The following is a 13,012-nucleotide window of genomic DNA, read 5'->3' on the forward strand; positions in this document are numbered from 1 at the left end:
CCAACAACACTGATCTGGCAGATGAAATACTGTGGCGGGATCACAAGCTAGAAAAAACAAGTTGCAAAACCCTCCCCACATTAACCTAATCACTCCTGCTACCCAACCCACCCCAGTCACACTTTCTTCTTTACACAACGAAATACATAGAGCAGGACAATTGACCTATAGCTACAAAAAGAAAAACAAAAACAACACAAAACACACGTACTTACCAACTCTCCCGATACTCCGGGCTATCCTGTGCTGCATTGGTCGAGGTCACAAGAGATACCAACAACAACAACAAAGGATCACAACCCAGTAACAATCAAGGAACACAACCACAACTTGACACAACAACAAAACTCAACAACAAAAAAGGAACAATCACAACCCAAGACCACTGCACAAACCACAAGCAACACAAAAAAAACAACAGCACAAAAGGCAACCCACACACCTACCAACAACATCAAAGAATAACAACAGCTCACCAATAACAACCCTTAACAACTCACAACCACACCAAGGAACCACAACAGCTCCCCAACAACAACCCTCAACCACAACTACTCACATATAACTCAACAGGAACTTGCAAGCACAACAAATCCAACACAGGCACAACAACTCTAATCAACTACTATCAAACCCAACAACAATCAGCAACAAACCAATAACAATTCAAAAACACACCACTTGACTGACTATAGCTATCAATGTCTTCACAGACCACTGCCGACACTACTGTCTCTCACCGCTTCTGACTAAAGACTGACTGAAAAACTCACTAAAAACACAGAACTCTGATCTCTACCAGCAGACAACCCAGCCAGAACTCACTAACAGCCAATACAGTCGTTAACTATCCATACAACAATTACACCCTCTCTCTCTCTCTCTCTCTCTCTCTCTCTCTCTCTCTCTCTCTCTCTCACAGACTTTTTCAAATGGAACTCCATAACTCCTCCATAATATGACACCAAAAATGCAAAATAATCAATATTTGAAGGTTTTTGGATGAAAAATGCAATACGAATGCAGTTTACATAGTTTTCAATGCACCCAAAGCAATAAAAGTAAGGTTTTCTTAGGATTTTTGATGATGTTCCGGCTTACGACGATTTTCGGGTTACGACGCGTCTCATGAACGGAACCCCTGTCATAACCTGGGGACTGCCTGTATTATGGAAAAGCTGAGAGATTTAAAAAGAAATCATTAAAGGAGGAATTTCAACCAATTATGGAGAACTTCCAAGGACACCAAGAATGGGAAGAAAATTACCTATACTCGGGTGCTGTACTCTGACTTTGTTTTTGGGGTTGGGAGTTCGGCCTCCCTTCTTAGACACCTGTCAAAGGCCAGGATGTCAGTGATCTTGAAAAGATTACCAAACTACACAAAATTGACAACAGGGACTTCTAATTCACAATTTGAGATATTGAATGTTCATTCGATTAGTATTTGTAGTTACTCTCATATTTTCACATCCAAAGTGTTTCATCTTCTTTGGTTCAACTATGTTGAGTGTCTTTTTGTAACTTCTACAATTAACACTTGACAGAATCCACAGTACATATGGTATGACCTTATCTATTGACAGTAAAAGCATGTCAGCATATGGAAGCCATCGCATAGCTATCATCATTGTCATGAATATTCAATTTAAATTTCAGGATTATGTTGAAGGTGTTGTGGGCAGGTTTCTGGAATAACAGTTTTACCTTCTCTGTACAGTAGTCCTTCAGTTATCTGCTTTCACTTGATCTAGAACTCAAACTATCTGGGAAGTCCCCAGCACCACATTAGTTTATAGAATATACATAAATTCATAAAAATTTGAAAACCATTCTCAGGAGGTTGGCAATGCAGGCTGAGGAAGGGTTATTGTGTGGGTGGTAGACTGGGAAAGCTGTTTTTGTGGGTGGGATGGTGAATGCCAGTCAATATCGGTGGTTATCGACAGGCAGGTGTTTCACTTCTTGAGAGCCTTTGTGACAGCTGTTGTCCCAAAAGCAGTCACATGACGGCACTTAAGAAACTATAAAGGAAATGAGACCAATTAGCTGTAAAAAGAATGCAGATAAATTCATTTTGATATGAATAACTCTGATGGATGATAGTGAGAACAGAGAAATGAGTGATTCACTGAGTAGAGATGTGTTTTAGCCTTCCATCACGGTTGCATATTGACCACGAATGAAATTAAACACTTAGACGCTCTTGGGGAATAAATGGTTTCTTCATTGTATGTATCATAAGAGCTTACTGGCTGAGAAATGGCAAGATAGTGTATTCGAAAGGTAAGTATTTTATGGGAAGAGTATGTGTTGGGATAGATATCATGGAAGAGGTATATCACACAAATAATAATGTGTATGTTTTGGGGATTATGTAGTGGAAATATATCTGGCAGGTGATTTAAAACGAATAAAACATCTGCGAGTGAACATGTTGCAATGAAATGTACTTCCGGTTTTCGTGCAACATTTATATAAGTTCAGATGAAGTGGATAGCAGGTTGGTATATATTAAGCCTGTCATATGCCAGCAGCACGTAAAAACAGCACAGAGGTGAGTTTAGTAGGTGTTGACTGTTGGAGTCATGATTTTGGCTTCGGGAAAACCATAAACTTTTTTTTTCTTTGTTCTCTCAGAAGAGACATTAATCACTTACAGTGACCGGTATTCTTAGCTCGGGAGTATTGGAATGTTGGGTGAATGCCAGCTTCCACTTACAGACAAACAGGGATCATTTTCTAGTGTTTAGATAATTAATTTTAGCCAAAGACGTAAATTTTTATTGTCCCTGGTTTCAGATAATTTTCATTGAGAAGAAATTCAGAGATTGCAAATAGTACACCCATGGGCCATCCCTCGGATAGTTTGTTTATAACGTTTGTTGATATTTACAAAATATATTTTTATTGACTTATTTTCCTAATTAAAATAGAAAAATTGCAAGTTTTCCACATCACATGACTCGAACCGTAAAGATTTGACGTCTAAAGCCAACGTGAATGATGGAATCGAACGAAGGGAACGTTCTATTATGGCACTATTGTATTCCCATCGGTAAACTTAAAATTTATACCATCTATAATCACTTAAAAACCTTATTTAGTAATTTATTAAATATGTAAATGTCGTTTTCATAGGGGATAAGTTCGTGTATGCTGATATTTCAACTATGTTGTCGGTTGTTTGACAGATGTGACGACGCCCGATATGAACGCACCCGTTGCCCAAACTTCAACAGGTGTTTTTGTTGTTACGGAAATAAACTGTAGGATACCAGGACGCCTGTATTTAAAAATATACCGGGTACAAACTCATGAAAAGACAGAAAAAATCAAGCCTGTGATTTCAGAACGTAAGTTGAATTAATATTAATCGGAATTTAACCTTGAATTTGTTGTGTAGTTAGTACTAGAATACAGTGACGTCCTTGTCTCGAGTCTTGGCATTCCTAATTATCGTATTTAATAGTGGTTGTCTTACATTGCTAGGTATTAGTAATTTAGCATGAGAATTACTTCGCTGTTTTGTAAATTACCATGACTTTTTTTAACTGGAGTAGATTCTCATCAATATCTGTAGTGTAGTTGACATTACTACCTAACATGGAGACGAATACTAGGCTATACTAGGTAGTCCTACTAGCTAGGTAAAGGCTAGGTACCTACCTACGGTTGACGCCTCCCATAAGCTATCGGCCATTTCCTGTGACATTTCTCTCGATGGTTTTATTTTTCCATTAACATTAGCGAGGCATTTAACCCATTCAGATGCAAAGAGAATAAGCTGGTTATGTTTTATAAGTAGCTAAGGTAAAAAACCGCATGGTACAGGGGTGGACCATGTACGATCAATGTGTACAACCCCCAAAAAAGTACATTATAACGCGTCCTGACATCGGAGATGGGCATCAGACGCGACTTCTTGTTGGTGAGAAACAGAGCTAAAAACCTCTACTCCGGTGTCAGGACGCGTTGTAATGTACTTTTCTTGGGGTTGTACACATTGATCGTACATGGTTCACCCTTGTACCATGCAGTTTTTTACCCTATAGCAGGGATGTTGGCTGCCTTGAAGAATGGCCAGGATGGGTGTACCTACCTACTAGGTATCTCCCTTCTGGAGACAGAGAGAAAACAGTAATCTATTGATTGATTGATTTATTTTTCATAATTTCCATCATTCCTGTCCATCTACGGGCCACTCATTATGCTCAGGACATACTAGGTATACCTATAGCCTACCAGCATCAATTCCTAATGCTGTAGCCTAGGGTAAAACACTGATTGGCTGGCCTCTAACATAGCGTGACCACCGTCCCGAAAAAGTACTTTTAACGGTTCCTGTAACCCAGGACAGACGTTAGTCGAGAGCCAGCGTCCGTTGAAGCAACACCTTGAGACCTCTACTTTCCTCTTGAATTAAGTTTTGGAGCGTTATTTTCCCAAGTCACAAATTAAGACCATAATTTCTGTTTTCATACAATCAACTTACCTGTCAGATATATAGTACATAGCTAAGACTCCGTCGTCCCCGACAGAAATTCAAATTTCGCGCCACTCGCTACAGGTAGGTCAGGTGATCTACCGGCCTGCCCTGGGTGGCAGGACTAGGAACCATTCCCATTTTCTATCATATTTTTTTCTGTCGCCGGTGGTATCAACATCGTTGCTGCTACCTCCTGACTGGAATTCGCTTTTCTAGACAATTGATCATCTTTTTGTTGGACTTTTGGTGACGTACCTGGATCGTTGTTTTGGCATTCGCTACTGTGGACTGGATTTGGACTTGCTTTTGATTTTTCTTCAAGAATGTCTGATTCAAGTGGTTGTGTGAGAGTGTGTGAATGTAGGCTGCAAGGTGAGGATACCGAAGGCTTCGGTTGATCCTCACACTGTATGCCGCAAATGTAGAGGTTTTGACTGTTCTATTTCTAACACCTGTCATGAATGTGAGAGGTTGAATGTTGAGGAATGGAAGACTCTAACTTCTTACTTGAAGAAGTTAGAGAGGGATAGAGTCAGAAGGGCTGCATCTAAGGGTGCGGGTAGTACAAGGCCTATTGAGCCTTTTAATGATTCTAACTCTTCTTTAAACTATGCATTTGATTCTAATTCTGTATCAGGCTTACATTCATGCTTTACATTCGATTCGGCCTCGGATATTGCTGATCTGAAAGCTACACTTCATAGGATGAAATCCAAAATGGCTGCCATGAAAGGTAAGGATTGTGAAAGTGATTATTTTAGTGAAGTGAGTGCCCCCAGTGTTGTGGAGGGGGCGTCTGACCGTCTCTGCGACGCTCCCAGGCCTAGACCTCTTTCAAGCTCCCAAGCCCAGAGGAGAAGAAAAGTCGAAAGCCGTACGGAGGTTGTGGAGAATTCCCCCCGGTCAGGCGTCCCTTCAGCAGGCTCTGTAATTAGACAGACTGCTCAGGACCACAATAGGAAAAGCGTCCTCAGAGAGTGCTTCTCTTCGTCCGCCTCTCCCTCTCCTAAACGAGGGTGGAAGGATTCGGACCTTTCCAGGCCCCTGAAAAGGCACTGGAAAGAACCTATGTTGGATTCAAGCCCCGAACGCTTTTCGGAAGAAGCGCCTCCCTCGATCAAGAAAGCTAAGAGGGTTTTGACGTCCCCTGGGCTTGGACAAAACTCCTTCGCGGTCCTCCCTCTCCCGTTCAAGAAGACGCCGGAGAAGCTTCCAAGAGGATTATTTTGGCTGTACAAGAACAGTTATCCGCCTTGGTAGGAGTCCTTTCGAAGGATCCTCCTCGTAGAAAAGACGTGAGGCTTCCTGTCAAGAAGTCTCGTCTTCCTTCTCCCGCCAGGAGTGAGGCTCCTGTGGGACGTGAGGCGTTTGAGATCTCTTCCGATAGAGACTCATACGACGATTATGAAGCGCCAGACAAGCGCGAGGCGCCAGACAAGCGCGAGGCGCCAGACAAGCGCGAGGCGCCAGACAAGCGCGAGGCGCCAGTCAAGCGCGAGGTTTCTTCCAGACGAGAAGCGTCTTATAGGATTCAAGCGCCAGATAAGCGCGAGCAACTTTACAGGCACGAGGATGTAGCCAGACGTGATACGTCTGCCAAGCCAGCAGCGTCAGCCGAGCGCGAGGATGCAGCCAGGCGCGAGGATTCAGCCAGGCGCCAGACAAGCGTCATCCATACAAGGATATAGCGCCAGAAAGGCGCGAGGCGCCAGCCAAGCGCGAGGAGCTAACCAGGCGCGAGACTGTCTGATTTGTTTCATAGGGACTCTGTACATGCTCTTAGCCCCTCTCCAATTAGGAGTTTGTCTCCCGCAGAGAGAGTAATTGGGCAGGAAGACCCAGAACGAGAATTGAATTCTCCTTCTGATCCTATCTTGGAAGAGGACTCAGAAGACGAGACTCACGGCAGAGAAAGGGCTGTCTAACTCATATAAAGTTTTGACAGCTCTCCTTCTTCAGGAATACGGAGATGCCTTGACCCCTGCCGCTCCTCCTTCTCCTCGCTCACTTTTTTCATCTCCAAGCTTTTTTCATGCTCCAAGACGCCGAATCGTCGGCTTTTCTGAAGATGAATCCGACAATTTCTATGAAAGAGAGCTCTTCAGTCTCTGGATAGCTGGATGCTAACCAAAAAGGAGCTAGTTAGAACGGTGTTCTGCATGCCTCCCGCTAGACTTACGGGCAAGAGAGGTATTTGGTACCAGACTGGGGAGAATATGGGGCTCACTCTCCCGGCTTCGGCTGAAGCTGACTTTTCCAGTCTGGTAGACGCATCCAGGAGACATAGCCTTCATACGGCTAAAATAACTTGGGGTCTTTCGGAGTTGGATCATCTCCTCAAGGGACTTTTTCACATTTTGGAAGTCTTCAACTTCCTAGATTGGTCCCTTGGGGTGATGGCCAAGAAGGCCCATGCCTCGGAAGGACTCGATCCTGACGTACTCCTTGCGATCTTGTCGTGCATTGACAAGGCGGTACAGGACGGCTCAGGGGAAGTCTCTTCTTTATTTGGAGCCGGTCTCTTGAAGAAGAGATCTGTTTTTAGCGCTTTTTTGACGAAAGCAGTTTCGCATTCGCAAAGGGCAGCTTTGTTATTCGCTCCCAGGTCTGACTTTCTGTTCCCTTCGCAGTTGGTGAGGGACATTTCCCGTTCGCTGACAGAGAAAGCGACACAGGATCTTCTCCTTCAATCGTCCAGGAAAAAGAGACCAGTGATGGTGGGAGACAAGAAAGGTGTTTCTACGCCTCTTCAGCCCTTTCGAGGAGGTCCTCCCTCTAGAGCTCCCTCTAAAAGGAAAGCGACTGAGAAGAGAGGTAGAGCTTCTTTCCGTCCCTTTAAAAGGGGAAAGTGAAGTGACGCTCCTCCAAACACCAGTAGGTGCCAGGCTCCGGGGGTTTGCGGAAGCCTGGACTCTCATAGATACAGACGCTTGGTCAATGTCTGTTCTACAGAAAGGATACCTCATTCCTTTCCTGGACAATCCTCCCCTGACGTCAACTCCGCGGGAATTGTCCGCCAATTACAAGGACCCTGTGTTGAAAGATACTCTTCAACAAATGGTGGATCAAATGTGGGACAAGAGAGCAATAGAGCTAGTGCTGGATCAAAGCTCCCCAGGGTTTTACAATCGTCTTTTCTTGGTTGCGAAAGCCTCGGGGGGCTGGAGACCAGTTCTAGATGTCAGCGCTCTGAACAAGTTTGTTCAGAAACAGAAGTTCTCCATGGAGACTTCTGCATCAGTCCTTGCGGCTCTTCGCCAAGGGGATTGGATGGTGTCTCTGGATCTCCAGGATGCCTATTTTCACGTCCCGATTCATTCTTCGTCGAAGAAGTACCTCCGTTTCATGACGGGGGGAAGGATCTTCCAATTCAGAGCCTTGTGTTTCGGCCTTTCTACGGCTCCTCAGGTCTTCACGAGCCTTATGAAAAATGTGGCGAGATGGCTTCACCTGAAAGGTATCAGTATCTCTCTGTACCTGGACGACTGGCTCATCAGAGCAAAGTCAGAGAAACAGTGTTTGGAGGACCTTGCTTTGACACTAAACCTGATAAAGACCTTAGGATTGCTCGTGAACCTCGAGAAGTCCCAACTGATCCCAGCCAGAACTTAGTCTATCTGGGGATTCGGATGGATTCTCAGGGTTTTCGAGTATTTCCTTCTCAAGAGAGACTAACGAGAGGCTTAAAGAAAGTCTCTCTCTTCTTAGGGAAAGAACGTACTTCGGCGAGGGAATGGTTGAGCCTATTAGGGACACTTTCCTCACTCTAACAGTTCTTTCCTCTAGGAAGACTTCATCTCCGTCCTGCTTCAGTTCTTCCTCAGAAGATCGTGGAACATGAAGACAGGACTTCTTTCAGACAGTTTTCCCATTCCAGTTTGGATGAAGCGCCACTTAGAATGGTGGTTACTCCCACTGAAGGAAAACAAGGGTACTTCCCTAGAAACTCAGAACCCAAACCTTGTATTGTTTTTCCGACGCGTCGGAAAAAGGTTGGGGAGCAACCTTGGGAAACAGAGGAGGTGTCAGGCACCTGGAATGCTCTTCAAGTGTCCTGGCACATAAACTGCAAAGAGCTGTTTGCCGTACACCTGGCCCTAAAGAGCTTCGAACCTTTAGTGAGGAACAAGATAGTCCAAGTGAATGCGGACAACACAACCGCCCTTGCATACATTCGAAAGCAAGGAGGTACACACTCGTATGCCCTATACGAGCTCGCAAGAGACCTTCTGTTGTGGACATCTCAAAGGAACATCTCTCTTTTGACGAGGTTTGTTCAAGGAGTAAGGAACGTGAGAGCAGACAGGCCTGAGCAGGAGGAACCAGGTCATTCATACCGAATGGACCCTCCACTCAGAAGTTTGTCGGAATCTCTGGTCTCTTTGGGGGACTCCTCATGTCGACCTCTTTGCCACGTTCCTCTCAAAAAGACTGGAAGTCTTTTGCTCAGTAGTAGAAGACCCAGAGCTCTAACAGTAGACGCCTTCCTTCTAGATTGGTCTCATGTAGACGTTTACGCATTTCCATTTCCATTCAAGATTCTGGGGCAAGTGCTCAGGAAGTTTGTGACATCAAAGGGGACGAAAATGACCCTGATAGCCCCCTTTTGGCCACTCAAGAGTGGTTCACGGAGGTGCTGGAGTGGATGGTAGACTTCCCCAGATCCCTCCCACAAAGGAAGGATCTTCTCAGACAACCACACTTCGAGAGGTTTCATTCAAAAAACCTCCACCCCGCTCTCGCTCTGACTGCCTTTCGACTATCGAAAGACTTGTCAGAGCGAGAGGCTTTTCTCGCAAAGCAGCAAGCTCGATCGCTAGAGCCCGGAGAACTTCCACTATCCGAGTTTACCAATCGAAGTGGGAAGTTTTTAGAAGGTGGTGCAAGTCGAAGAAGTTGTCCTCCTCCAGTACCTCTGTAACAGAAATCGCTGATTTTCTGTTATTTTTGAGAGAGGAATCTCGTCTCTCCTAGCACGATAAAGGGCTATAGGAGTATGCTTTCGGCCGTCTTTAGGAATAGAGGCCTAGATCTGGGAAGGGAAATGATAGAGATCTACATGATCTGATTAGATCTTTTTGAGACCATGAAGTCTAAGATTACTTCTCCCCCTAACTGGAATCTCGACGTGGTACTGAAGTTCTTGTCCTCAGCGAGATTTGAACCTCTGCATTTGGCCTCGTTTCGTGACCTAACGAGAAAATGTTTGTTTCTTTTGTCACTGGCGACGGCTAAAAGAGTTAGTGAGCTGCACGCCCTTAGTGATAAAGTGGGTTTCAATCTAGATTCAGCCATCTGTTCATTCAAAGATTTATTTTTGGCGAAGAATGAAAATCCTTCGAATCCCTGGCCGAGAAACTTCGAAGTTAAAGGCTTATCGGGTCTCGTCGGCAGGGGCCGAGAAACTTCGAAGTTAAAGGCTTATCGGGTCTCGTCGGCAGGGAAACGGAGAGGTCTCTTTGCCCAGTAAGGGCTTTAAAGTTTTACATGCAGAGAAAGAAACAGTTGGGAGGTTCTAGACAAGGTCTCTGGTGCTCGGTGAAGGATCCATCAAGACCTATGTCCAAGAATGCTTTAGCCTTTTTTGTCAGGAACGTCATTACTGACGCTCATAAGGCTTGCACGGATGACTCTTTCAAACTCCTGAGAGTAAGAGCTCATGAAGTGAGAGCAGTAGCTACGTCTCTCTCTTTTCAGAGAAATATGTCACTAAAGAATATCTTGGAAGCGACAATATGGAGGTGTAATTCAGTGTTTGCTTCTCACTATTTAAAGGACGTTCGTGTGACCTACGAAAAATTTTTTTCTTTAGGTCCTTTCAGTGTCTGCGGGTCACAATCCTGGGTACAGGAGCTAACACCAATCCTTAAATAATACATAAGTCTAATAGATATGTTCTAGACTTTCTGCTGAGCAGGTGCAGGTGCCGCACAGGCGGCCAGTCACTTTCGTTCTGTAAGGAACTCTTGTGATATCTTTTATTAGAAGAGTATCATAAATTTTTTTTTGGAAAATTAATATGTGCATGTGCAATTTGGTTTAGAGTTAAGGTTGTTGTGAAGAGTTTGGGGATAACTCGGAGCAATTTTTAATACTAACATGGTGGTTAGGATCAGGTGGTCGGGATTGGTTGTGTGCTCCTTCATAAGGCGTGTTGTCATATAAGTGGATCAGCACCCATTGACAAAGTCCTTTCAGGCTCTGCCGAGTAAGTGGATAAGACCCCTTCAGCAGACCCACAAGAACTCTTGGCCATAGATCACATATCTCGCTAAAGTTTTTCTTGAGGTGATGCAGACTCCTGGGCTACAGCCACAAAGTCTACCACCTATCAGGTAGGAACCAAGGTTTTATTTATACCTACAACATATGTTGTTTACCTGTCTATTCCAGAAGTAGCTGTCTCTTACCCTCCACCGAAGGGTGCCAATCAGCTATGTATATATCTGACAGGTAAGTTGATTGTATGAAAATGATATTGTTATGATACAATAAAGTTTCATACATACTTACCTGGCAGATATATACGATTAGGGCCCACCCAGCCTCCCCGCAAGGAGACAGGTGGAAGAGAAAAAATATGATAGAAAACGGGAATGGTTCCTAGTCCTGCCACCCAGGGCAGGCCGGTAGATCACCTGACCTACCTGTAGCGAGTGGCGCGAAATTTGAATTTCTGTTGGGGACGACGGAGTCTTAGCTATGTATATATCTGCCAGGTAAGTATGTATGAAACTTTATTGTATCATAACAATATCATTTTTCAGGAAGGTGGTCACGCAAATGCACAGGTGGCTATTCGGTATTTTACCCCATATCCACACACATACATATGTATATAAATACTATCAGGCCCAATGCTGCCTGCCTCCCACAAGTCCATAAGTACCCACTTTTATTTTTTAAGCCTCCTGTAGGTTACTGTAAACTAACATACTGCACCCTTGAGGGCTCTACTGTCCTGTAATGACTGACCAACTATTCGGTTACAGGATGCAGTTCCTTAAATACAGCATACTAACCTGAATTATCTTTCACTTTGGGATCTTTATACTTGTGCGAAGGAGATGAATAGACAATGAGAGATAAAAATACAAAGGCACACTCAAATAGACACTGGTGGAAAATTCGTGTGATCAAGATTAAGTATGTATTTTCAATGGGAAAACTGGAGATTTTGAGAATTATAATTGATTGTCATTCTAGATACTGACCCTGGTTCCTAAGTGTTTCTATATGATTCATCAGTGTTTTGAAACTAAATACAATTCATGGTACACAATTTATTCATGACATGCTCAACTGACTCATGACCTAGTTAATGTCAAATAGTATACTATTGCAGAACTGTCATTATACTGAGACATAATTTTTCATGTATAATATACAAGATGTGCAGTTTCCTAGTCACTGCTGTCAGTTTTAAAACAATCATGTATGTTATTTTAATTCCACCTCTTTATTTTTCTTTGCACTGCACATTCCACATAATAATTTTACTATCTATACTTGTATTGAGGTGAATTCGGTAACTAAATTATCCCATTGTTGACCATCTATTCTCGAAATCTTTGATTAATGCATGTTTTGCATATCTTTATATGTTTCTCATCGCCATGAAGTTGGTAATTCGGTGTAAATCAAATCACAGTTCTGGTTCTCTGAGACATTCAAATCTTTGTCTGTTGGTAGGTGGCATGCAAATCCTGATTTATCAGATCATGTGTTTAGAACTGTTTTGGTGAATGCTTAGAAATACAAACAATTTTAAAGACAAAGTCTAAATTGAATTCCAGTTGTATTTTATTGATTTCACTGAAACAGTATAGTATGCCATTACCATACTGTAATTCATCATAATTTTCTTATTAGTCATACACCTTGATAAGGGAGTATATACTGGATAATGTTTACTGATACTTGTTTGTTCTCATTGTGTGGGTAGTCTTATCTTTTGTGGGCAAACATATTTATGTGATAAGTTGATACAGTAGTTGGAATTTATTCTCTGAAGCATTCAGCCATCAGTTTTGGACTGACAAGTGGTTGAATTAACATCTAGCTAGTCAGCAATAGTTACAACTTTGATACCTGACCTGAATTCAGTGTAATTAGAGATGTCAGGAAAATTAAGTGAAAGTGATGAATTTGATTTGTCTACTATGCATGAAAAGAGCATTTTCGATTCATTATCAGAGAATGTTTTGGGTGGAAAGCACACCCCAGCTCCAGAAAGTCATGATGAAGCTAATAGACAGATTTTAGGCCAAAATGTAGACACTGGTTTGATTGTTGACTCAACTCTCGAAAGTAATGACCAGGGGTTACCTCAAGGAGATCAAAATTCAGGTTCGAGGCAGAGTATCTTTACTTTGTCTTATGCAGTTGGAAGTGAAATTAATATTAAAACCAGTGAAGGAGAGAGATCTTTAGTTGATGATCCACTGGGTAGCAGTTATGTCTCCTGTACATCATTTGATATGGATGAACCTGATGGAATTCTGTAAGTAACATAGTCATTCA

At 43.0% G+C, this 13,012-nt stretch overlaps 1 protein-coding gene across 4 annotated transcripts in view; it reads left to right on the forward strand.

Moving 5' to 3' along the window:
- The first annotated feature begins 3,198 nt into the window (after positions 1–3,198).
- The window catches only part of LOC135197733 (uncharacterized), a 47,514-nt gene continuing 37,700 nt past the window's right edge, over positions 3,199–13,012 (forward strand). For 2 of the 4 annotated variants that reach the window (XR_010310647.1, XM_064224785.1), the window contains exon 1: positions 12,518–12,992. Coding sequence is in view for 2 of the 4 variants with exons in the window: in XM_064224785.1 (XP_064080855.1) it covers positions 12,607–12,992 (386 nt within the window). In the remaining 2 variants the exon portion in view is untranslated. Of the gene's footprint in view, positions 3,357–12,517; positions 12,993–13,012 lie in introns of those variants that run through there. The other 2 variants (XM_064224786.1, XM_064224784.1) reach the window with 2 other exon arrangements.

Source organism: Macrobrachium nipponense, chromosome 21 (assembly GCF_015104395.2).
Source record: "Macrobrachium nipponense isolate FS-2020 chromosome 21, ASM1510439v2, whole genome shotgun sequence".
NCBI classification, from domain to species: domain Eukaryota; kingdom Metazoa; phylum Arthropoda; class Malacostraca; order Decapoda; family Palaemonidae; genus Macrobrachium; species Macrobrachium nipponense.